This window comes from Hemitrygon akajei, chromosome 26 (assembly GCF_048418815.1).
Source record: "Hemitrygon akajei chromosome 26, sHemAka1.3, whole genome shotgun sequence".
Classification (NCBI taxonomy): domain Eukaryota; kingdom Metazoa; phylum Chordata; class Chondrichthyes; order Myliobatiformes; family Dasyatidae; genus Hemitrygon; species Hemitrygon akajei.
In genome coordinates, this window is record NC_133149.1 from 35,070,443 (window position 1) to 35,096,725 (window position 26,283).

General features: G+C 42.1%; 1 protein-coding gene across 2 annotated transcripts in view; it reads left to right on the forward strand.

Moving 5' to 3' along the window:
- The window catches only part of LOC140716868 (ubiquitin carboxyl-terminal hydrolase 2-like), a 129,924-nt gene that overhangs the window by 56,727 nt on the left and 46,914 nt on the right, over positions 1-26,283 (forward strand). For both annotated transcript variants that reach the window (XM_073029868.1, XM_073029866.1), the window contains exon 2: positions 3,839-4,572. In XM_073029868.1, the coding sequence (XP_072885969.1) occupies positions 3,880-4,572 (693 nt within the window). In that variant the 5' untranslated portion in view covers positions 3,839-3,879. The remainder of the gene's footprint in view (positions 1-3,838; positions 4,573-26,283) is intronic.

The window sequence follows — 26,283 nt, forward strand, 5'->3', positions numbered from 1 at the left end:
TGACGTGCCTGTCTATCCAAGAGTATGTTGCTCTGACAGCAGTACCCATCAACTGAAATGTTCAATGAAAGCTTGTTATGCCTTCTCAGACAGGCTGGACAGATTTCACAGCACCACGCCAGGAAATGCTGGGGAATTATCTACATGGCTCTGGGCATGTGCCCTCACTTGACATCACGCATGAAATAAATGGTATTATTGTTTAAGCAGTTGGCTGCCATGTTCCTGCAGTTGCGATAAACTTCTCACTGTTTGTAATTGGATGGAAAGTATTGAAAAAAGCCATATAAATTTACAGGGTTTTTTTTAGTGTTTGAGGGGTTATTCCAACACATAGAGGCATATTTGCTCGGAGTAGGGTAGTCCCTTTACTATAACTGAAAGAGTTAGAAACACCTCGCTTTGTTCCTGGAGTTCTGAGTGTAACAGTGGCCATTTGAATATAGTCATTTTGAAACTTTACGTACACTTCCCTTTCATAGTAAGTATGCATATCAAGGATATTTGAAAAAACTATCCTGTCCTGACTCTGTAAGCAAAATGCAGTCTGCTGCATATTCCTTCTTCCTCCTGTTTATCTTTCCTCTCTGGCTGCTTTATTTCTCAAGCCAGTTTCTCAGTGTGGATTTTTTTTTATTAAGAAGCTTACTGTGTTTTAATGGGTAGCTTTCCCTCCCCTGAGTCAAGTCCTTCAGGGTACAAGATCCACTTCAGATTCTTGTATGCGTAATCCAGAGTAACATTCCCAATGCTTTACTGCAGATACTGGAAATCTGAAACATTAAAAACAGAAACTGCTGGAAATATACAGTAGGCCAGGCAGCATCTGTGGATAGAAAAACAGAGTTGATTTTTTGGGCTTTGTCAGAATTACTCTGAAAGATAGAGGGGATGAATAACTAGTTTTAAGTTGCAGAGAAGGTGGTTGGAGGATTGGATATTACAAGGGTGGTGAAATGAGACCAGATCAAATGGGTTAGAGAGGTGTTTAAAGTCTAACTGTGCTTTTTTGTCTGAATTCTGTGTTGCTGTCTAGTCCAGCAGTGCAAGCTGTATTCACGTGAGAGGAAAAATTGAAGCAAAGTCACAAATGACTGACTTACAGTAGGAACAGCCAGTTCTAATACAGACTGAGAAACTAATTTACCTAAAGTTGATGAATGTGTGTGGTACAGTAGATTAGAAGGAATGCAACTCAATCACGGCTTCATCAGAAAGACCATTCAGGTCCTTGGATGGTGAGCAGGGAAGAGGCAATAGGTATTGCATCTCTCTCAGTTGTACGGGGAGGTGCCTTAAGATAAAGTGCAATTCATGAGGGTGGAACTTGTACCAGGGAGTCACAAAGGGAATAGTGAATGCTGAAAGAAGAGAGGAGAAATAGGTGTCTGGTGATGGAATCCTTTTAGCTAGCGGCAAGTTTAGAGAAGATTGACCTTTGGAATACTGAGGCTGGTAAGTTGAAGACCAGGGAAGTTCTGTCCTTGCCTCGTCCACGAGAAGAGGTCTGAGAGCTGAAGGGCAAGAAATGTGCTTTTTTTTCAAGGGCTCTGTCCACTAAGATCGTTGAGAAGTCACGTGCAGATATCTCAGCACTGTGTCTGCCCACCCAAATCCTCGGGGCCTCTCTCACCACCTGGTGTTGCTGTCTCCTCCCTCTCTCTGTTTGGATGCACACACTCCTCAGCCCAGAGCTTTCTCAATGGTAACTAGCGACCGGTATTGAGTGCTCCAGTTATCCAGCTGGCCACACCAGTAGTTGCGGAGGGGTCTGTGGTTTGTCAACACATGGGGTGGGTGCTGCTGGTTTCCACTACATCTGTGCTCTCCATGGTGACTAGGGTGCGGTACTGAGTCTAACATCTCAGCACCAAGTGTCTGGTATATGTGATATCCGCAATCTCGGGCAGCCTAGACTAACTGTACAAATTAAGGTATGATTCTTAGCAGATATCTGGCACAGTGGCGCTGCCAGTAATGTATGTACATTTGCCTTTCACATGTTCTCTCTGCCCCCTTCTTGTCTCCCTCTCACTCAAGCTGTAATCACATTTGTGCTCTTGTTTCTTGTTTCAGATGTCAGTGTACTGGTGTAGTTCTGGTTGCTGCAATTCTTCATTTGGCTGTCAGGGGGAGCTCTTCCCTCACTTTTATTCAGAAATGGCCATATAATTGTTCAGCAGGCAAACATACTCTCCAGCTGACTACATCTATGCGGACCCATTTTGCCCATATACAGAAATCCCATGCTGCATGATATCTTTCTATGGCTTGCCTATTAAAGGCTCTGACTAAATACCTTTTAAATGTGGTATTTGTATTTGATTTCACCACCCTCTCTGGCATGACATGGGAAAATCTATGCCATTTATAATCTGATATACATACCCTCTATCAGGCCACCTCTCAGACAACTTCTCTATAGGGAAGACGAGCTCAACCTATCCAGTCTCCCCCTGTAGCTAAAGCCATTGCAGTATACTGACCACAAGGGGAATGGGTGAACAGCACTTGACATGAAGTAGGATACTGGCAGCAGAATTTTGGAAGAGCTCAACACTACGTTTTTTAGCCAGAGGGTGGTTGTTCTGTGAAATTCTTTGCCACAGTTGGCTGTGGAGGCCAAGTAATTGAGTATGTTTAAAGCAGAGATTATTGATTAGTAAGTGTGTTAAAGGTAACAGGCTGAAGGCAAGAGAACAGGGTTGAGAAGGATAATAAATCAGCCATGGTGGACTGGCAGAACAGATTCAATGGGCTGAATGGCCTAATTCTGCTCCTGTGTCTTATGGTCTTAAGGAGGGTGGGTGGTGGGAGTTAAGTGTGAGAGAGTGGGAGTTGCTCAGCCTGCAAACACAATGAAAGGTTTCAGCAATAGCTGACTGTGGTCATTTTAAGAGTAGGTGAAATTGCAAAGGTTGTTCTGTGATAGACAATGTCAGCTCATCTGAGTGAGGCAGCATTCAGAAATTGCATCTAGTGTTGTTCAGTTCAGATGGTGCCAGGAGAGGGTTGGAATTGCTGACTTGTGGGATTAACAAAATATTCCAACTTCTTATGAGGTATAAAACCCATTCAAACCTTTTCAAACCATGCGTTAGAGAAGTTGATTAGGTGAAGGGATAAAGCAAATAGACCAAGTGGATCACCAAGTCATTCTGTATACTTGAATGTTCTCTTCAAAATAGAAGGTTTGTCCCAGCAATCTTACTCCAACGTCAGTGTGAAATTTAAGGAGCTCCAATAAAAGATCACAAGAATGGTGCAGTTCAGAAACCCTCACTTGCTACAGGCTGTGTCAGAAGTTTTCATATTAGTTTGGGGATGTGGGCATCATTGTTTGCCCATTCCTAATTGCCTCACAACTGAGAGGCTTGTTAGGGCCTATCACAGGCTGATTGAAAGTCAATGCTTTAGTTCAGGGGTGACGCAAAAGTCAGGTTGAAGAATGACTGTAGTTTTTTCCTTGAAAGAAATATAGTGATGGTTTTTAACAGCAATCTGGTAGTTACATGGTCCCTGTTGGACTGTTCATTTCCAGATTTAATAAATTATTTGATTTGGAGTTCCCCATCAGCTATGATAAGGTTGGTGAGGCCCTGTGAGGGAATTACTGGGTAGGTCTCAGCACCTCTGTGCTTTGGAGTGCTCTAAGTCTGTCATAATGATGCGGAAAAATACCCCAATCAAGGTACACGATGATGGGTATTACCCAGGGAGCTATAGCATGATCTGCATTGTGTAAATATTGGTCTCTGTATAAGAGGATAAGGGTGGGAGTGGGGGCAGCGAGGGGAAAACACTCTAAATGCCTGACGTGTATTTTTTTCACCCACAGTAAATGCCAAGTGTGGCCTTTTGTGTGAGGCCGAGCTGGACATGTCACGCGTCTCATCATCCGCGACCAAGCGAATCGGGAGCTACTCAAGCAGCACGTTCACCAGTCCCCACTATGTCTCCTCATACCACGGCTACAACCCCGGTCTGGGCAGTGCCTATACAGACAAGGACAAACTCATCTACAAGCCAGCGTACACCAGCTGCGTCCCCCGCATCAACTCTGGGAGGGCAGCAAACAAATATGCTCTGGAGGTCGATCGGGGTCGGCAACTGCCTCGCCCTGAGGTTTTCAGCAGGCGCAGCGAGAGCTTGAGCCGGGCCCCCTTCAAGGCCTTTCCCAGCGGCTTAAGTGGTGGATACTCCACCAATTACAGCATAGGGAGCAGCCATTCTACGTACACCTCACCTGGATGGCTCCTGAGTCGCAGAAAGTCCATCAGCCAGACAGACTTGAACCGGGACCTGCTGAACCTCCACATGGTGGACACCTACCAGATAAACACTGTGAAGAGCCCCCCACTCTCTCGGCATGAGGTGGACTTGCACCAGGGGTCCCGCAGGAGTGATATTGCAGACCCTTACTACACCAAGGGATCTGGTGCTTATGCCCTGCCCCGCAGCATGACGCAGGAGACCATAACTGCTTCCTTCAAGAGCACGGACCGCTTCAACGCAGCGTGGGAGAGGAGCGGGAGCAGCGGCAGTTGTGGGTCGCCCGTCCGAGAGACACCAGTAAGTTCGGGGTCAGCATGAGGGTCACGGTCAAACTGATGATTGGATGTGATCTTATTTTATACTTTTTGAGTATGTATCCAAATTCCCCTTTGAATTCCAGATTATGGTTTAAGTGTCCCCTGTAAGGAGATGACATCCTCAGGAGGAAAGTTTACAAGTTTGTAAATGAACATTTTGTTCAACGGTTTACAGAATGCATTGTGAATACAGGTTTCCGAAGGTAGAGTGTTCCTATGAAACCTTTCGTAAGCCGAAATGGTGTAAAGCAAAGAAGCAATTACCATCCATTGATATGGGAAAAATTTTTGAGCGTTGCCAGACCCAAAAAATAACCTACCAAATCATACTAAATAACACATAAAACTTAAAATAACTCTAAACATATAGTAAAAGCAGGAATGATATGATAAATACACAGCCTATATGAAGTAGAAATAATGTATGTACAGTGTAGTTTCACTTACCAGAATCAAGAAGACAGCGAGCACACTGGAAGGTTCACACAATTTTCTATCGTATCTTTGTAAGCACGCAAAACATCATGCAAACCTGCGCTGAACCTACGTGCCCTTTCAAAATTAAGATCATACTTTACTGCAATCATTGCCACACTGTCAATCGTAGCGAAAATCTCACGCAGTTGAAAGCTATGGCGGCTTGATGCTGAGAGCAAAACAAACGCTGAACGCTATTTTCACTTTTCGTCACTCTCGCTGCTCAGGGTACGCGCTGCCTCTATAATGGCTCACTGCAAAACAAACACTGAGCGCTATTTTCGCTTTTCTCCACTCCCACTGCTCAGAGTGAGTGCTGCCTCTATAATGGCTCACTGCAAAACAAACGCTGAGCGCTATTTTCACTTTTTACCACTCTTGTTGCTCAGAGTGCGCATTGCCTCTATAATGGCTCGCTGCAAAGCAAACGCTGAGCGCTATTTTCACTTTTTACCACTCTCGCTGCTTGGGGTGCGCGCTGCCTCTATAATGGCTCACTGCAAAACAAACGCTGAGCGCTATTTTCACTTTTTACCACTCTCGCTGCTTGGGGTGCGCGCTGCCTCTATAATGGCTCACTGCAAAACAAACGCTGAGCGCTATTTTCACTTTTTACCACTCTCGCTGCTTGGGGTGCGCGCTGCCTCTATAATGGCTCACTGCAAAACAAACGCTGAGCGCTATTTTCACTTTTTACCACTCTCGCTGCTTGGGGTGCGCGCTGCCTCTATAATGGCTCACTGCAAAGCAAACGCTGAGCGCTATTTTCACTTTTTACCACTCTCGCTGCTTGGGGTGCGCGCTGCCTCTATAATGGCTCACTGCAAAACAAACGCTGAGCGCTATTTTCACTTTTTACCACTCTCGCTGCTTGGGGTGCGCATTGCCTCTATAATGGCTCGCTGCAAAACAAACGCTGAGCGCTATTTTCACTTTTTACCCCTCTTGTTGCTCAGAGTGAGCGCTGCCTCTATAATGGCTCGCTGCAAAACAAACGCTGAGCGCTATTTTCACTTTTCACCTTTTTTCATAAAAATGAAAATCCTCCGGATTTCTTTCAGTTAGCGAAAACAGGTACTAATGTAGGTCTTTCGTAAAAGCTAAGTGGCATAAAGCGAACTTTCATAAAGCAGGGAATACCTGTAATTAGTATGTCTGGGAGTGAGTGGTGCCCCCATGGGTATTCATTAGTTAGTGCAGCGCTGCGACATTTGGTTAGTAGAAGAGGGCCTATCAAAAATATTGGAAATCCCTAGCAAATTGGGCAGCATCTGTGGAAAGACTTTTCATCAACCTGTTGCTTCCAGACTATCTGAGAATTTCCAGCAGTTTCTGTTTTCTGTCATCTGCAGTATTTTGCTTTCAAGTCAGCTGTGATATAATTGCAATCACTCTTAACCTTCAGACTAGAAAATTCAGATCCTATTCCAAAGGCATGGATATAAAACTCTTGGTGGACATTTCAGTAAATACCCAGGGTGTGTTGTACTCTGGGGTATTATCTGTTGACTGGGACGTTAAAAACACTTGGATGGCTGTAATAGATCCCCTGACATAATGTTGCAAAAGAACAGTGAACTTGTTTTTGCATTGTACTCTTTTCCATAGATGCTGCCTGGACTGCTGAATTCTTCCAGCATTTTGTGTGTGTTATTTCCATTGTCCTGGCCAAGTTTATCCAGAAAAACAAATGATCTAATCAATATCTTGTTAAGTTTTGTTGGGGCTTGCTGTTTAAAAGTTGGCTACTGTGCTTTCCAAATTACAGCTGTGACTATATTTCAAATGCCCTCTGGATATACCAATGTCTGTCATTTATTACAATTTAATGATTGGTCGTCAAATACTTCCCTTCCTCAACAGGGCTTTGGCCTTGCAGCTGGCACATGGACAATCAAAACATAGCCCAGTTTAAAGAATATCTTTGATTTTTAAAAATTATTCCATTGGCTTGCCTTCAGTGCCTGAACTGTCTGTGGTTTCTTATCCCTAATTGAGGAAATTGTGTTCCAGGATCCAAAGAAGTTCCCAATATATCGTTGTCTTCACTGTGGCCTCAATGTTGTGCCTGAAAGCTTGATCAACTAGAGCAAACAAAAGAATCGTCAGCAAGTGTTGATAGTGTATTCCGTAGCAGTGCCATACTGCATGCCCAGCTGAATGTGTGGAGATATATTTATTTTTATAAATAAAAAGCAGGACACAAAACAGGATAGAATGGATTATCTATCAAGGACAAGTGAGTGTTCCTGTGCATGTGAATACATCCTGGTCTGCTAACCAAAGATCAAACGAGAAATATAGCCCATTCAATAATATTTATTTCAGAACTAATCCCATCTGCATATGCCATCCAAATTAAATATCTGTCTCCTGTCTGCCCTACCACATCCATCAGTCAAAGTTGACTTTATTGTCCCCTGCACAAGTACAAAGAAAAACTTACTTGAAGCAACATCGTAGGCACATAGTGTCATTAACTGAGCATTCACAAGGAAATCATGAGTTAAATGTCAATTATTCACAACTTTTACACGAAAGAACCCAATTAAAAAGTTGTTTAAAAGTCTGTTTTAGTGTAGAGTGATCAAAGTGGTCATAGTTCTCCTGTACTAAGGTTATGATTAGGGTTATGCATGTTAGTCCAAGCATGGAAAGATTGAAGGGAAGTGGCTGTGCTTGAACCTGGTGGTGTGGCTCTAAGAACTCCTCCACCTCCTACCCAATGGTACTCTCTGCCTGTGTGGTGATACCCCACTGACCTATTCCATAATGTTATGTTTCGATCGCTTAAACCAGTTCTTGAACAGACAGGTAATCCAAACCAGTGTCATGTGTGAAACTGTGGAGTTTGGTATTCATTGCTGAGGGATTTAATGTGAGAATTGTGCAGAATATGAGGCGCCGCTGTACGTTGTGTTTAGCAAGACGCTATTACAGCTTGGCGCATTCCAGAGTTTGAAATTCAATTCCGGCAACATCTCTGTACGTCCTTCCCATGGAATGGGAGGGTTTCCCTCGAGTGCTCCAGTTTCCTCGCACAGTCCAAGGATATACCGAGTAGGTTATTTAGTCATTTTAAATTGTCCTGTGATTAGGTTAGGGTTAAATCAGTGATGTGGGGTTGCTGGGGTGGTGTGGCTTGAAGGGTTGGAAGGCCTACTTCGCACTGTATTGCTAAATAAATAAATATTATCTATCTGTGGAGAGAATAATAAATAGAGTTAATGTACAATAAGTAGAAATGGGTGGTCAGCATGGACTTGGTGGTCAGAAGGACCTGTTTCCATGCTGTATGACTGTGCCTACGACATATGTCAGTAATAATAAACTTGATTCTTTTCTGAGGCATTACTCAGAAAATCAGAGTCTGAAGAAGCCAGAGTTGCCCTCCTTGAGCAGTTGGTCTTCAAGAAATATTATGGATATGTCAGATGGGTCATAGGTAATCAACCATGGTAATGTGGCAGATGGTGGAATTCCACACCTCAGGATTTACCTGTTCATGGAAAGATATGCCATTGTTCAGTCAGAGTTCAGAGTGCTGGATTGAATTGCCCTGTTTTTCATGTAGGCCTGTGCAATCTTTAAAAACCACCTGAGAAGTTATAGAAGAACAAATGAACCTCTTACCTGCAAAATGGCACCTCAGTGGTATAGCACTACTGTCAGCCTGCTTTACAGGTTCGAGCATGGTGACCTGTGTGTTCTAACATGGAGACAAGTGATGCCCAAAGAACCAGCTCTCCAGATCGTACCCCCTGACCATGGAGCTGGGAGAGTGACCGTATGTGTGCGACGTAAAGGCCTTATCTAGCTTGTTTCCGTTGTCCGGATCTGTTCCACATTCCAGGCGATCACTCACCTGCCAGTAATGGCCTTGCATGAATTAAGCATTCAGCTGTGCCTCCAGCACGCTATCTGATGAATCTAAAACAGCTACCGTTTCTCATTAGCAGAAAGAAAAAGGATATGGGTTTGACCGGCAGGACGTTACAATGTCACTGCATGTTCCCAACACTGACTTGAATACTGGATTAAGATGTAGCGCCTCGAACCAGTCCCGTTCACTCCTTTCAATGCAGCCTGTTTTTATTGCCTTGATCAAAAAGGAACAGAAGAAAGGTATTAGCGCCTTGAGTCTGTTCCATCATTCATTTAGATAATGACCTCACTCTGTTTTCCCAGCATTGTCTCTTGATAGCCTGTTGTCACTTTCAGACTTTAGATCCACAGCATTCACAGAGTGGAAAAATACTTCCAACCCCAAACTAAATAGCTGTCTTGAGCAAAACGCTGGAGGAACTCAGCAGGCCAGGCAGCATCTATGGAAATGAATAAACAGTCGATGTTTCGGGCCGAGACCCTTCTTCAGGACTGAAAAGGAAGGGGAAGATGTCTGAATAAAAAGTTGGAGGGAGGGGAAGGAGGATAGCTAGAAGGTGATAGGTGAGAAAGATGAAGGACTGGAGAGGAAGGAATCTGATAGGAGAGGAGAGTGGACAATAGGAGAAAGGGAATGAGGAAGTGGACCCAAGAGGAGGTGATAGGCAGGTGAGAAGAGGTAAGCGACCAGAGTGGGGAATTGAAGAAGGTTTGAAGAAGAATTGAAGGGGGAAGGATTTTTTTTAATTGGAAGGAGAAATCAATATTCATGCCATCAGGTTGGAGGCTACCCAGATGGAATATAAGATGTTGCTCGTCCACCCTGAGGGTGACCTCATCTTGGCACAAGAGGAGGCCATGGACCGACATGTCAGAACAGGAATGGGAATCGGAATTATAATGTTTGGCCACGGGATTTCCAGAAGGAGCAGAGGTACACAATGAAGCAGTCCCCCAATTTACGACGGACTTCACTAATGTAAAGGAGGCCGCATTAGGAGCACCGGACACGATAGACAAAGGTGAGGTGTTGCCTCACCTGGAAGGACTGTTTGGGGCCCTGAATGGAGGTGAGTGAGGAGGGGAATGGTCAGGTGTAGCACTTTGGCCATTTGCAGGGATAAATGCTGGGAGGGAGATTAGTGGGGAAGGACGAATGGACAAGGGAAATCATGGAGGGAGCAATCCCTGTGGAAAGGGGAGCTCTATTACTGTTAAGGCAACAGGAAGATGGATGAGCACAGATGTCCAGGAAGTGGAGATGCAGGTGAGGGCAGCATCTATGGTGGAGGAAGGGAAACCACATTCTTTGAAGAAGTAGGGTGTCTCTCATGTCCTTGAAAGGAAAGCCACATTCAGGGAACTGGTGCAGCAGAGATGAAGGAACTGAGAAAAGAGAATAGCATTTTTACAGGAGACAGGGTGGGAAGGGATATAGTCAGAAGTGGCTAAGTGAATTTAAGGGCAAAGTGGAAACTGGAGACAAAGTTGATGAAATTGACAAGTTCAGCATGGGGCATGAAGCAGCACCAATGCAGTCGTCAATGTAGCAGAGGAAGAGTTGGGGAGCATTACTGGGAAAGGCTTGGAACATGGACTGTTCAATGTAGCCAATGAAGAGGCAGGGATAGGTGGGGCCCATGGCTACCACTAGAGTATAGAGAAAGTGGGAGAAGCCAAAAGAAAAGTTGTTGAGGGTGAGGACTAGCTCAGTCTTAATTCTACAAGGGAGGGGAGATGGGAAAAGGATGAGTCGGTCTGGCTGGCACACTTAAACTTTCCAGTAGAGGCCGCTATTATTGCACTGAGGAGTGTGAAACTGCTTATTTTTGGTGATTTTTTCCCTGTACTTTCACAGGGAAATAGCTGTGGGGAATTTAACAAAAATCCTTCTTCAATGCTAATACATTGAAGCCTGTAAAGGTAAAATTACTTGTTCATACAGTAACCCCTCATTCCACTCACAGTATTCACTTGTGTTAGTCCATTTTCCTCAAAGTTCACAACTCAAAAAGGATGGGTTAACTATAAGTATGTCCCTCCTGATGTTAATCCTGCTCCCTGAAGTACCCTGTTTCATTAACTGTATCTCTACTGATGTCAATCAGCTTGCTTTTTTTTAGCCTTACCCATCAGCCCCATTTCACTGTTCATTGCAACTCTCTGCCTCTATTGTCTCACCTCTCCACTCCCCTTGCATATTTCATCAGAAGAAAACCTTCAGTTACATTTTATTTTGGCTTTAGGTGACCCAAAGAGTTCAAAACTGATGACTGGAGTTGCCCTTTTGTCACAGGTGTCCTGGCTAAATGAGACGGAGCTTGTGGTTTCCGGGTCCTGTCAGACTGGACTGGCTTCAGCTGGAGATTCTCCAGTGAAATCCTGTGACCGAGTTCCCTCCTTTTTATTCACTATGAAAGATTGAACTCAATGTACGAGAAAGCTTAAAAACAAACAAGGGGAGAGAGTGGTAATCACTTAATTGGACCGCTGCCAGGTGTCCAAACTATTTGTATTTCTGCTGGGCTGAGCATGGCTTTCTGTCTTTTACTGTGAAGTGTCCAGAGCACTGTGGTGTTTGTAAATACTGAGTCCAGTCTTCACGTACACAAGCAATGGAGGAGACTAATTATGGAAAACTTAAAAAGCCATTTGGGATCCTTGGCTTTAGATATAGAGATATGCAGTACAAAAGCAAGGAAGTTCTGTTATTAAACAACCTCAGCAGGAATGAATTTTTAGCACCACACTTCAGGAAGGATGTAGAGATTTACTAAAATGGAACCAGTGACATTGGTTTCATCTAAGTGGAGAGATGAGAGAACCTAGTGTTCCTATATTTCAGGTGATTACACTGTAAAATCTCTTGGGCTACCCTAAAAGGGATGTGAAAAGTGGTCATAGAAATACATCTTTTTAAAGAGGTTAAGGGATGTGACAGAGCTGGTCATGATTATTTGCTGAATATGGCAAAATTATTTCCAGTGGCAGGATGGTTATTGATTACAGATTTAAATTATATGGCAAAGGAAGCAGAAGAGTGGAGAAAAATTTTACCTGCAGCAACTTGTAATCTTGGAATGCACTTAAAGAGGTGATGGAAACTTTCAGGTAGGGCTAAATTTTTTTTTAAATCACAATTAATTGCTAGGTTTTAAAATGAGTCATATTGCTAGTACTGTAAACAATAATATACTAATATTTTTCAAGTATCTATCATAGACTGTTTTGCCTTCATAACCTCTAATAATGTAACTTAAAAGTTACAAATCTCTGTGTGGGCTTGCTTTTCTCTATCTCTGTTATTGTCTCCAGTCCACCAACCTTTAGATTTCTACATTTCCCCCACTTTCAGCCTCTTGTGCTTCTCTGTTTTTATTTACCCCTCCAATGGCAAGTTCTTCCCCATTATAACACAGTGGTTACATATAATGCCGAGCTTACACATAAACCACAAAGTTTTTTTTATGGAAGAGGTACTAATATCCCTTTGGAGCAATATGCTTCCTGAAGGATAATGAACAAAACTGCTTAAAAATACAATAGGATGACTTAGTACATGAACCAGTTAGATATTTAAAGCCACTTAACACTGAAAGTTCAGACTTGACAGTGTGGTTTTAAAGTTTAACTAAAATATAAAAGGGAGAGAGGATGACTGCCTCAGGAATGACATGACACTGTAAATGAAGGCACACTAATTTTATTTTATATTTATTTCTTTAGAGATACAGCGTGGAACAGGTCCTTCTGACCTAACGACCTGCGATGCCTAGCAACCCATCTATTTAACCCTAGCCTAATCGTAGGACAATTTACAACAACCAATTAACCTACTAACTGGTATGTCTTTGGATTGTAGGAGGAATTCAGATGAAACCCACGCACACAAGTCAGTCGCAGCAAGGAGAATTAGATTCCTGAAACAAAGTCCTCGGATTTGAGCTGGACAATGACTAAGTCCTCATTGCTACACATCATCTCCTCCAGATGATAGTATAATAATTATATCATATGTACAATATCTTAACATGTGAATGAGAAAGTGACTTCAATACTGAGGGAGCCTTGTATGGCTGCAAGATCCTCCAGAATATTGAGGTCACTTTTTCTCATTCACTTGCTAAGATATTGATCCATATGATATAATTATAGTATTATGCTATAAAACCTGCATACTTGTTAAAACTTACATTATTTTGTGCACTTTCTTTAACCTAACACACTTCTCACCATCCTATTTGCTCTCTCCTACCACAATATCTTTTTATTTGTGCTCATACCCAGCATCACCCCTCCCCCATTGACACCAATGATAGAGGGGGTGCTGAGCATGGGCAAGAATGGGGAAAGTTGTAAGTTCATTGTCATTCAGCCATAGACATATCTACTGCCAAACGAAATGACTTTCCTCTGGACCAAGGTGTGCACAACACTACATATAACTCACACATAACACATAAATTAACAAAACAAAAGGTGCATTTATGACACAAGTTAAAAAGTAAACAGTATAACGTTACTGGCGCTTCATACATGTTGAGACCTGGGTGGTGGTAGGGAGTTCAGTAGTCTTATGGCCTGTGGGAAGAAGCTGTTCCCCATCCTAACAGTTCTCGTCCTAATGTTAGGGGACCTCCTGCCCAATAGAGATTGTTGGACGGATGGGAGGGATCATTGACAATACTAAGGGCTCCACGTATGCAGCACTCCTGATAATATCTCTTTGTGTGGAAGAGAGACCCCGATGATCCTCTCAGCAGTCCTCACAATCCTTTGTAGAGATTTGCGGTCAGATGCCTTGCAATCCCAGTACCAAACCATGATGCTGTTGGTCAGGACACTCTCTTACACCCTCCTGTAAAAATTGGTTAAAATATCGGGGGGGGGGGGGGTGGCCTCAACCCCCTTAGGAAGTGAAGCATTGCCTTATGAAAAGTTTGGTCTTTATTCATTGGAGTTTAAAACACGGGTGATCTTCTTGAGATATATAAGCTTGTTAGAGAGTTGACAGAATGTTTTCCCTCACTGGGGAGGTGGTGTTGAGGGACTAAGTGAGATTTTTTGTTATGTGCACTCCCAGGAGCCCGTGAGCAGTGGTCAACCTACACCTTTCTAAAGTCCACAATCATCTCTTTGGTCTTTTCAAATGTTGAGACTCAAGTTGTGGTGCTCGCACCGTTCTACCAGCCACTCTACCTCCTCTTTGTACACCATCTCATCATCACTGTTGATGAGGCCAACCACTGTCTTGTCATCGTTGAACTTGGTGATTTGGCTTGAACTGGATTTAGCATTGCAGTAATGCATCAGTGTCATGAGCAGCAGTGGTCTGAGCCCTGTTTGTTAAAGAGCCCCAGAGTTGGAAACAGTTGTCACCGCCAATGGCTGCGAGTGCAGATTGGGAAGCGGGTGGGAAGTTGGGGTGGTCTGTGACCTCTGCGTCAAAGAAGGAAACGAGTTTGTACAGCAGATTCGGATCTGTTGGCATATCTGCAGTTACAATGGGAAAGGGAAAAAGGAAAAGGCTGAGAAAAGGAGAGATTTAACCAGCGAAGCATGGTCAGGGTTGGAAGGGTACAGGAGCTGTCTGATAGATCGTTTTAACTGTTTGTGTTTTATATAATCTCACAGATGGTGACTGAGGAAGAGGCTTGGTGAGGGAGGATACCCGGAGGTGAGCAGGTCAAACACGGTATCAGGAGAGCGACAGTGATGTGACTTTCTGTGTCACGGGTATAGACAGTCGTCTCATGTGAGCAGTTGGTGAAGGTGCAATTGTCAGTTGTTTAGCAGAACTCTTCTGGTGTTTTGTATTGTCCAGGTGATCTAGGCCGTGTGGAGAGCCATTGCGATCACATCTGCCGTAGCCCTATTGTGGCGATAGGCAAATTGCAGTGGGTCCAGGTCCTTGCTGAGGTAGGAGTTCATTTTCACCATGACCAGCCTCTCAAAACATTTCATCACCAGAGATGTGAGAGCCACTGGATGATAGTCATTAAGGCAGCTCATACTGCTCTTTGTGTTACTTGTCATCTCTAATCAGTAATTTGGTTGAGAATGTACAGGGTTTGGATAGTAAGTTTGTAGCAAGTAAGTTCAAACAATTATGTTTTTGAAAAATAGTATGTATAAACACTCCCCTCTGTTTACTTGTCCCCAATCAGCCTCGCCCCCTCCTTACTGCCTTCCCTCTCCACCCCGTCTTCCCTCTTACCCCACATTGGACATAAGTTCAGGATGAAAGGTGAAATATTTTCGGGGAATCTGAAGGGGAATTCTTCACTCAGAGGTTGGTGGGAGTGTGGAATGAGCTGCCAGTGGAAATGGTGGATGTGTGTGTATGGAGGCTATGGTGCAGGGAGTTGGAAATAGGCAGTAAAAACAAAAACGGGTTGGCATTGACTAGAAGGGCCAAAGGGCCTGTTTCAGTGCTGCTTGGCTCTGTGACTCTGAACTGCTTCCAAATGACTCTGCCTTCCTTAAGCAGACCAGCACTGTACACAGTCCTCCAGATGTGGTCTCACCAGTGCCAGATATAACTAGAGCATTAGCTCCCTCCCTATATATTCAATTCCACTCTCACTATTTTCTCCAACTTTGTCCCTCACATACTTGATCCTTGCCTGACAAATGCTATGCCTGTCTTTGCTCCCTGCCTCCCCTTTAGTGCCTGGCTACCCAATCCAAGACTGGAGGAGCTGGGCAATGATGTCAGCTTTATGTTTGGTTGGTCTCAGACTCAAATCAAACTTGTTATAGATAGAAGTATGAATGCTTAGTATTGAAGAAAATTTACACTTTTGCAAATAAATGTTTTATTACGTGGTGTGGAGACTTACAATGCCATACAGTACTGGGTTATGCAGTGTGTGGAGCTATGTATCTGGGTCACGGTGGGACATTGGATAGTAATGTCAGGTCAAGATTACAAGTCTCAGCTGGGTTCATGCTGAGATGTGCTGTGGTCAGGATGGCATTTGGGTTGTGTTTTAGTTTTATTCCCAGTCAGCTATCTAGCTTGTATCCCTCCCATCTGCCTTGTGGTGCAGCATTAAAAATTGTAACTAATTTATCTAACCAAAAAATGTTATTTAATCCTAAATGATGGTTCATAGTTGAGATTTGGAATCTCAACTCTTTGGAAATATTCTAACAGAAATTATGCAGCACACTCATGGAACACTGGGTGAAGAATTTAGAGATATATTATTTGATTAATGGTGTGTGATGTGTCAAAGACAAACAGTTTTTAACTAGATTATCATCTCAAGCATATTTTCCCTGAATTTGGAGACTTGGATTTGTTTGATTGATGCAGGGGGGAATTCAACATTTTAGGGACTGAGAGAAGCCCACACCCATTTGGAAATTTTCCTCAATTTTTTTTCTGGTGATAAATATTCACTGCAAAGCTTGGAACTTTACTGAGTCTATTTGGTTTGAGTGGAATTTTACAACCTGAAATATGAAAGATATTCAGCACATTCTGTGAGCCAGTCACATACACACACACAAGCGCACACACATTCACACGCATGCACATCCCAGATACCTGAACAGCCCTAAAATACAAACTTACATCTTTGATGTATGTGGTTATTTGCATTGCCCTGATATAAGGGTATAAACACACAAGGTATGGCCATACATGTTAATAATAATCATGCAAGCACTGATGAACAATGAATGCCTGCACACAGTCACTAAGACTATTCAGCATTGAGTACTCATGCCATAATGCATGAGAGCAGAAAACATTGGTTTATAATCGCTGTCATTAATCTCATATTCAAACCTATAAATCATTCATGAATATCTATTATCCTATGTATAAATCTCAACTCCAGAGAGATTCAATTATGAAACTCACTTGTTCAGTCCAACTAAACCACTTCTCTCAATTGACTTTAAAAGTATCCACGTCTAAAATACGACTTTGCTCTCTTTATTGAAGGAAAGATATCTAATAATTGGAGATAGTTCGGAGAAAATTCATGAAAATAGATAAACAGCAGTAGATCAATTTGAGATTGTCCAATCCTGTCTGCTTAAGCTTACAAGATGTTGGCAGGGAATGTCCTGTGTTTCTGTTATTGGATCAATCTAGATTTGTGTTATGTAATTAAATTGTAGTTGTATATTGTGCACATAAGTGTTGAACCAGATCATGCTGACGTTAACTAGCAATTCTCCTGGAACTGCTAGACAAGTGCATTGTGTACAACATGTTCTGGACTTTTGCAGCTGCATGTTTGAGGGCAGATCTGAATGGATTTGACCTTACTGAGTCCCTCTGCTCATCAAAGGTTTCAAAGGTACATTTAATGTCAGAGAAATGTATACAATATACATCCCGAAATGTTTTTTCTTCGAAAAAGATGACAGAAAGTTGTAGACTCAGCCAGCTCCATCACATGCACAATCCTCCCCACCATCAAGGACATGTTCATATGGCAATGTCTCAAGAAGGCAGCATCTATCATTAAGGGCCCTCACCATCTGGGACATGTCCTCTTCTCACTACTAACATCAGAGAGGAGGTTCAGGAGCTTGAAGACATAAACTCAATGTTTTAAAAACAAGTTCTTTCTCTCCGCTGTCAGATTTCGGAATGGTTCACGAACACCACCTCAACGTTCCTCTAATGTTCTACTTACTTCCTTTATCTTTTAAAATTGTAACAGCTAATAATTTTTGTTTTGGAATGTACTGCTGCCACAAAAGAATTTCATGAATATGTCAGTGAGAATGAATCTGATTCTGAATGACCATAGTAGCAAGACCAGCAGGGCATTCAGAACTGCACAGCTGGAAAAGGTAAATGTAACTTTGGGCATCCCATGAGAAGCAGGTTGGATCCAGTGAGATCTAATCCATTGCGATATTGATAAAGGAAAGCTCTTCCATACATTTCTACCGAATAAAACAAAACAAAATCAGTCTTTTTGGGTGGAGTAAGGATCAAAAACAGCCCAGAATTAGAGTTGAAAAGTGCTGGTTATTGGCGATGACTTGTCATTGCTACAAGGCCAGGTGTATGTTTCGACATCTGTTTTACATCATCAGTGGCAGGTCCTTGGCAATGGTCCCAGCTGTGCCTCTATGAGTAAAAGGTCATAGTTCTGCTGCAAAATCTGGCCGACACGAGTATATACAGCATCTGTGACATTGCTGCTTTATCTGAAGGCAGTACTGATGAAGCGAATCAGGTTGGAGGGATCATCTTTCATTTGAGATATTAAATTAAGATTGCTTCTGGGTGAAAATAAAATATCACAGATGAATATGAAAGATCCCAAGCCACAGCATAAAGATTTATGTGAATTTGCTTAATGTCTTCATCCACTGACCAACTTCATTAAAACAGGTGAAAGATCATTGACTTAAAATGTGAATTCATTTCTTTCAAAATTCATTTGTTATCACATTCCTGGTTTGTAGAAACTTTCTATGGGCAAATTTCACACAATTCATTGCAAAAGTATTCCTTTGTTGTAAAGCCCCTTAATAAATTTGAGGTTATGAAAGACACTTTTGAAATGCAAGTTTTCTTTTAAATCAACCTCCGATAAAGGCAACTAAACTTATTTTCCACACTTGTACAAGATCACCGGCTGGTTTGAAGCAGAATCCTCCGACCAGTTGCTGGTTAAATTTGTCATTGACCCACCCCGAAATATCTGATCTTCACCAACAGTCTCCCAGCTTACTTTGATTCCTGATCCATTATTACAGATAATTAGGTCAAAACTGTGTTTCTTTTGTGATTTTATTTGTTATTTCCTCCATCCGATGCTGTTCAGAGAAATGCATTCCAGATGAACTGGGTGGAGAACAGCTGAGTAGTGTGAAGGTCAACTAAAGTTGCTATTTGGAGGGTTGTAGTAAGAGTCCTTCATGCCCCAGGTGCTGTACACTGTGTGGCCGGTGCCAAATTGGAAGCTCTGTGGCGTGAGGGTGAAAAGTGACAGTGTCAGTAGTGGTGTAATTATTTATTGATATACAATTGTGCTGACTTTAAATGAATACAATGTTCTTTGATGTGCTTCACTTTCTATGAAGCTGCTCAGAGTTCAAGGCTTCTTGTTATTTATTAACTCCTGATGTGATTGAGAATGAGTTGAAATCTTTGTGTCGCCTGCAGAGTTTCAGTAACCTTACTGCAGATTAATATGGCCAAAATCAGTTAGTGAATAAGGGAATGTGGGGAATATTCCTGTACATGATAAATTACTATACTAATCAATATTTGTTTATGTCCACTCATAATTCGGATGAGGGGAGTTAATAGAAGAGATTGCGATTAATGAACTCAGTTCAATATGTTCATAATTGTCAGTTTTCACGTATTCTCTTACCTTTGGTTTAAGGCTCAGTCTTGTTTGTTCATTTTCCTCTTTCACAGGATGTGGACATTGCTGATAACAGTGGCTTATATTGACTACCCCACATTGTACGATACACAGTATTGTAGCAAGGGATTGGGCTTCAGGTGCAGAGAGCAATTACTAAAAGTGTTTTACTCCCATTATAAAGATAACAATTAGCTTTATCTGCCACATGTACAGTTGCAAGAAAAAGTCTGTAAACCCTTTGCATTTGGTTTTCTGCATTAATTAACTCATAAAATGTGGTCTGATCTTCATCTAAGTCACAATAATAGACAAACACAATCTGCCTAAACTAATAACTCACAAACAATTGTATTTCTTCTCAGCAATACTGAGTACATGATTTAAACAATCAAAAATTCAAAAAAATATGTGAACCTCTGGGGTAATGCCTTCCACAAAAGCTATTTGGAGTCAGGTGTTCCAATCAATGAGATGGGATTGGAGGTGTGGGTTGTAGAGGGGCCCTTCCCTAGTTTAAAAAAGACACACAAAGTCAGGTTACTGACAGGGCCTGCTCTTCTCAAGAAAGATCTGTTAATGTGCACCAAGCCTCGATCAAAACAACTTTCAGAGGACCTGAGAAGGAGAATTGTAGAGATGCACGAAGCTGGAAAAGGCTGTAAAAGCATTTCTACAGACCTGAGTGTTCGTCAGTCCACAGTAAGAGAAATTGTCTACAAGTGGAGGAAATTCAGTACTGTTGCTACTCTCCCTAGGAGTGGGCATCCTGCAAATATGACACCAAAAGCACAACGTGCAATGCAGAAGGAGGTGAAAACGAACCCAATGGTAACAGCAAAATACCTTCAGAAATCTCCAGAATTTGCTAAAGACTCTATCCATGTGTCCACTATAAGAAAAACACTGAACAAGAATGGTGTTCATGGAAGGACACCATGGAGGAAACCACTGCTCTCCAAAAAAAACCACATTACTGCACATCTCAAGTTTGCAAAAGACCACCTGGAATTTCCATAATGCTTCTGGGACAATGTTCTGTGGACAGATGAGACAAAAGTTGAACTTTTTGACAGAAATGCACACCGTTATGTTTAAAGGAAAAAGGGCACTGCACACCAACACCAAAACCTCATCCCAACTGTGAAGCATGATGGAAGGAGCATCACGGTTTGGGGCTGCTTTGCTGCCTCAGGGCCTGAACAGTTTGTAACTGCTGAGGGAACAATGAATTCAAAATTGTATCAAGACATTTTACAGGAGAATGTCAGGGTAGCAGTCTGTCACTTGCAGTTTAATAGAAGATGGTTGACGCAACAGGACAATGATCTGAAACACAAGAGTAAATCAACAACAGAATGGTTTGAAAACAGGAAAATTCATGTTTTGGAATGGCCAAGTCAGGGTCCAGACCGTAACACAATTGAGGTGCTATGGCATGACCTGAAGAGGGCTGTTTATGCAAGGCATCCCAGAAATATTGATGAAATGAAACAGTTTTGTATGGAGGAATGGTCTAAAGTTCCTCCTCACCGTTGTACAAGTCTGATCAGCAGCTACAGGAAATGTTTGTGGAGGTTATTGCTGCTAAAGGAGGTTCTACCATTTATTAAATACAAGGGTTCATGTACTTTTTCCTGCCTGGACTGTGAATGATTAAACAATGTGCTCAGTAAAGAAATGAAAAGTACAATTTTTTTTGTGTGTGTTATTAATTTAGGCAAATTGTGTTTGTCTATTATTGTGGCTTAGATGAAGATCAGACCACATTTTATGAGTAATTAATGTAGAAAACCAGGTAATTGCAAAGGGTTCGCAAACTTTTTCTTGTAACTGTACATCAAAACACAAGTGAAATGCATCTTTTGTGTCAAATCGAATCAGTAAGGATTGTGCTAGGGGCAGCCTGCAAGTGTCTCCACACTTGTGGTGTCAATATCGCATGCCCACAACTGTATGTTTTTGGAACGTGGGAGAAAACCCACGCAGTCACGGGGAGGATGTACAAACTCGTTACAGACAGTGGCAGGAGTTGAATGCTGATCTTATAATAGGGTTACACTAATTGCTACACTGCCATGTCACTCATTAGTTTATTACTGAGAAGCAATGCACCATTCAATGTACGATTGTGAAAGAATGTGATAATGTCAGAGGAGTTTAGTTAGATGAGTACTTCCATTGTGCATTACTGAAGAAGCATTGCACATCAAAGGTGTCCTCCTCTTAACAGGGTGCAAGATTCAATCCTGGTTGTGGCTGATGACACGGTTAAGGCAATACTCCCGATGTCCTAGTCAATATTTATCCTTCAATATAACTCCTAAAATACATTTACACCATCATTGTTAATGAGGTCTTGTTCTATAATGATTAGCTTCAATTCTTGCAAAACAACATTAATTACATTTCAAAAATGTATTAATGATTAATTACAGCCTTCCAGGTCTGTAAAATTCCATTATAGATGCCATCACTTGTAGAGCATACACCAAAATCAACATAAATGAGCTGAGAATTTCTTTTTCTTTAAGATCCTGCTTAAAATTGATCTCTCTCACCAAGCTTTTGATAGTCTTCCCTTCTCTCTCCTTTAACAAAATCACAGTCTTAACCAAATTTGGCGATGCTCTGACCTGCTTCAGAAGCTTCCTACTATGTTAACAATGCCATATAATTACAGAGGAGAATTGAGAGTAAATTCTGATGTCAGTGACTAGCAGATGGATGAGAAAAAGAAGAATTTGGTAGAATCCTTGGAAACCAAGGTTAATAGGACAGAGGAGTAAGACAACCTGTAGTCAGTGCTGTTGGAAACTGTACTGCAATGAGAGTTGGTGTCGGTATTACCAGTAACACAGTGAGAATTGAAATCTGTGCACCAGTGTAAGTTAACATCAGGAGAATGTGTAAGACAGTGAATTAACTTTATTACTTACATCCTTCATATACATTAGTAAAAATCTTTACGTTGCATCTGCCTAAATGTCCAATGTGCAATTTATAGTAATTTATAATAAATAGTATGGGTACAACAGTTGTTGCCACATGATTGGCTGATTAGATATTTGCATAAAATAGAAATACAGTTGTGACAGTGTGAGTTTATCAGTCTGATGGCCTGGTGGAAGAAGCTGTCCCGGAGCCTGTTGGTCCTGGCTTTTATGCAGTGGTACCGTTTCCCGGATGGTAGCAGCTGGAACAGTTTGTGGTTGGGGTGACTTGGGTCCCCAATGATCCTACCGGCCCTTTTTACACACCTGTCCCTGTAAATATCCTGAATCATGGGAAGTTCATATCTACAGATGCACTGGGCTGTCCGCACCACTCTCTGCAGAGTCCTGCGATTGAGGGAGGTACAATTCCCATACCAGGTAGTTATGCAGCCGGTCAGGATGCTCTGAAACGGTGTGATTCAGCACAAAGACAGCTGGCAAGGCAAATGTTTAAAGGGGGTCTGGGTATTCAGGGAATCTAGGACTGCTGTTCAAGATTACATCTTGAAGTTGGAAGTGCAAAGTTCCTGTTCAATAAAGTTTACTAAGATTTAACTTATTCTTGTTATTGTTTTCAGATTCAGAATTACTCAACACATGTGCATTGAAACATACGTGAAATGTGTTGTTTGCGTTAGTGATAAACACAACCTGGGGGCAGCCTGCATGTGTTGCCACACATTCTGCCCCAACATGGTGTACCCATAATGACTGAGGCACATGGATCAAAGAAAATGGAGGGAAAGGTTAGATTGGTTAAAGGTTCAGCATAATATTGTCGGCTGAAGGTATTCTACGTTTGAATAGTGTGAACAAAGGAAGGGAAAGATTTTTTTCCAAATAGCTTATTCGTAAGGTCTTGAAAGGGGAAGAATGTTGCTGCATCTAATTTTGACTAACAGAATAGATCTAATAAATACACTCAGTGGCCACTTTATGAGGTACCTCCTGTACCTAATAAAGTGGCCACTGAGTGTGTGTCCATGCTCTTCTGCTGCTGTAGCCCATCCACTTCAAGGTTTGATGTGTTGTGCATTCAGAGATGCTCTTCTGCACATCACTGTGGTAACACGTGGTTATTTGAGTTACTGTCACCTTCCTGTCAGCTTGAACCAGTCTGGCCATTCTCCTCTGACCTCTCTCATTAACAAGGCTCACAGAACTGCTGCTCATTGGATGTTTTTGTTTTTTGCACCATTCTCTGTAAACTCTAGAGACTGTTGTGTATAAAACTCCCAGGAAATGAGCAGTTTCTGAGATACTCAAACCACCCCACCTGGCACCAACATGACTTCCACAGTCAAAGTCACTTAGATCACATTTCTTCCCCATTCTGATGTTTGGCCTGAACAACAATTGAACCCCTTGATCATGTCTGCGTGCTTTTATGCATTGAGTTTCTGCCACATGATTGGCTGATTACATATTTGCATTAATGACCAGGTGTACCAGTGTACCTAATAAAGTGGCCACTGAGTGTTTAACAGCCTTTTGTGTGCAGCCACCCTGTATGCTGAGATTTATCTCCAAGTAGAAAGAATACAATTATAGTACAAAACAAGGTCAGAAATTGGTGAGTGAGTTAGCTGAAGTGAGCTGGGAAGAAAATTGGACACCTAGCACTGTAGCTCAAAATTGACATATAAAAAAACAATATCTATTAATATATAGTAAATAACTACCAATAAGAAAGGTCCTCACTTCAGGATTCAAAATGCATTGATATTTAAAGATTAGAGACCCAAATCTATAAAGAAATTCTTCAACAAGTGATTATGATTTGGAATGTACTGCCTGATGGTATGTATAATTAACAGTATTGGCCTTCAAAATGGAACTGATAAAGAGCCGGCAGGGATATAGGCAGCACAATAATGTAGTAGTTAGTGTAATGCTTTACGGTGCCAGTGATTGGGGTTCAATTGCCACCGCTGTCTGTAAGGAGTTTGTACTTTCTCCCCATGACTGCCTAGGTTTCCTCTGGGTGCTCCGTTTTTCTTACACGTTCCAAAGATCGACAGATTAGTAAGCCATGGGCGTGTTATGTTGGTGCCAGAAGCGTAGCACCTCTTTGTGGGCTGCCCCCCAGCACATCCTCGGATTCTGTTGGTGACACAAATGATGCACTTCACTGTGTGTTTGTATGTTTCGATGTACAGTACATGTGACAAATAAAGCTAAGCTTGAAAAGAGTGATGGAGAGAGTGATTGGCATTTTCTTCGGGAGCCTGAGCAGACTTGAAGGGCCGAGTGGACTTGCTCTGTGCTATCCTATATAATTTCAGGAAAGAAGTACGATGGGTGGTGATAGAAAACCAGGAGACCAAAGAGGATGCCTCTTTCTTAAACTAGTCTGTTATTCTCTGGGATCAGATCAACTTAAAGCTACTTGTAGAGGCACTTTTGTTTGTTGTTGATTCACTAATGATATACAGTATGCCTGGTCTCTACACTTCCATATTATTAGCTGCTATTTTCCTCTGAGATAATGAAATCATGCAGCAGTCTCCTGATTACCTGTGCTGTACTCACTGAAATGGTTACTCAGTCTCGATGCCTAATAGTACATGTTGTTCTGTACTAAAGAACCATGTCACAGTGCAGCAAGTAAAATGAGGAGACAGGCACCTCTGAACAAATGCTAAGTATCTCTGCTGACAATCTCAGAGGTGCCTTGTCCAGCCTGAATACATCACCACCGTTGGGTAATTAGTCACAGGCTGTGTGTGAGGTGCTGGCAAAGGATGCTTCATTCCCACTGCATGTGACAGAATGCTTCCAAAATTTCAAAGTCCATGAATTAATTGCAGTAGTCATCACTGCCTCATCCTCTTCATCAGTGGAAATAATTCTTGAACCCTTTGCATTTTAATTTGGAACTACTTTGGGAGTAGCAGTAAGCACATACAGGAGGGAGGAATAGAAGCTAAGATGGAGGCGAGGTGAGAGGGTTTGAAGAGGACGAAGAAAGCATTGAGCAAGGGGAGGAGATGTCAGGGTAGAATGGAGCAGCAATATGGGATCTGATATTAATGTGTACTGTCATTGGCCAAACAGGGTTTATTGCTTAATGGCTTGATCGAGTCCAGCATTGTTAACAAACCACATGCACTTAGCAATACACACAACTCGCCGTGCTTCTGGAGTCTCAGTGTGCAGAGACATCACTTCCCAGTTGTTTTGCTCGTCTTGCAAGTGGTTTTACTTCTGTGGATTTTCTTCATTTTTTCAACTATATATTGCTTTGCATTAATGGAAGCTCCTGTATAAGTATCTGGGTATAACACTGAACCGGAGAGATTCTAGTAACCTATATGCCATTCCATTAATAGTATCTGTGGCTTTTGTGTATCCATTTGAGGACAGGCTGAACCTCCGTTCAAAGAATTAACTAAATGTCTACATCACTGACCATTTAGCACCCTCTCAATGCTGCTATGGACTGTCAACTGAAACTTTAGACTCAAGCATCTGGAATGGAATTTAACCTTGCAACCTTTTGATTCAGATTAAAAAAATGTCCACTGAACCATGGCTGGTACAGAAACAAAATGAAGAGTAGTGAGATTCTGAGGTTTACTGGGAAGCAGCATGATAAGTTGTTATTATCTAGCCTTCAGGTTAAGAATTATTCATCTCTTCTTGCTGTTTTCCAGCATGGCCAGGGTTTCTAAACCACATACTCCTAAAGTTTGGGCAGCGAGAAATATACTTGACATAAATATAAAACATTCCCACAGCCTGTGATGAAGAACTCTGTATTAATGTCCTGCGAGACCGGACAGATTCCAGGAATCTTTCCTGTTCCCTAATCAGCCCTACGTGGAATGGAATTTTTCGGTCACTTGACAATCAGAACATTTTCTCTATGATGTAATGGAAGCAATGACCAGTGATGAGGCTTCAGTACCTTGTTCTGACCTTGGCTCAAATATGCCCCATGATGTAACACTTTCTGTGGAGCGGTTATCCTTTTGT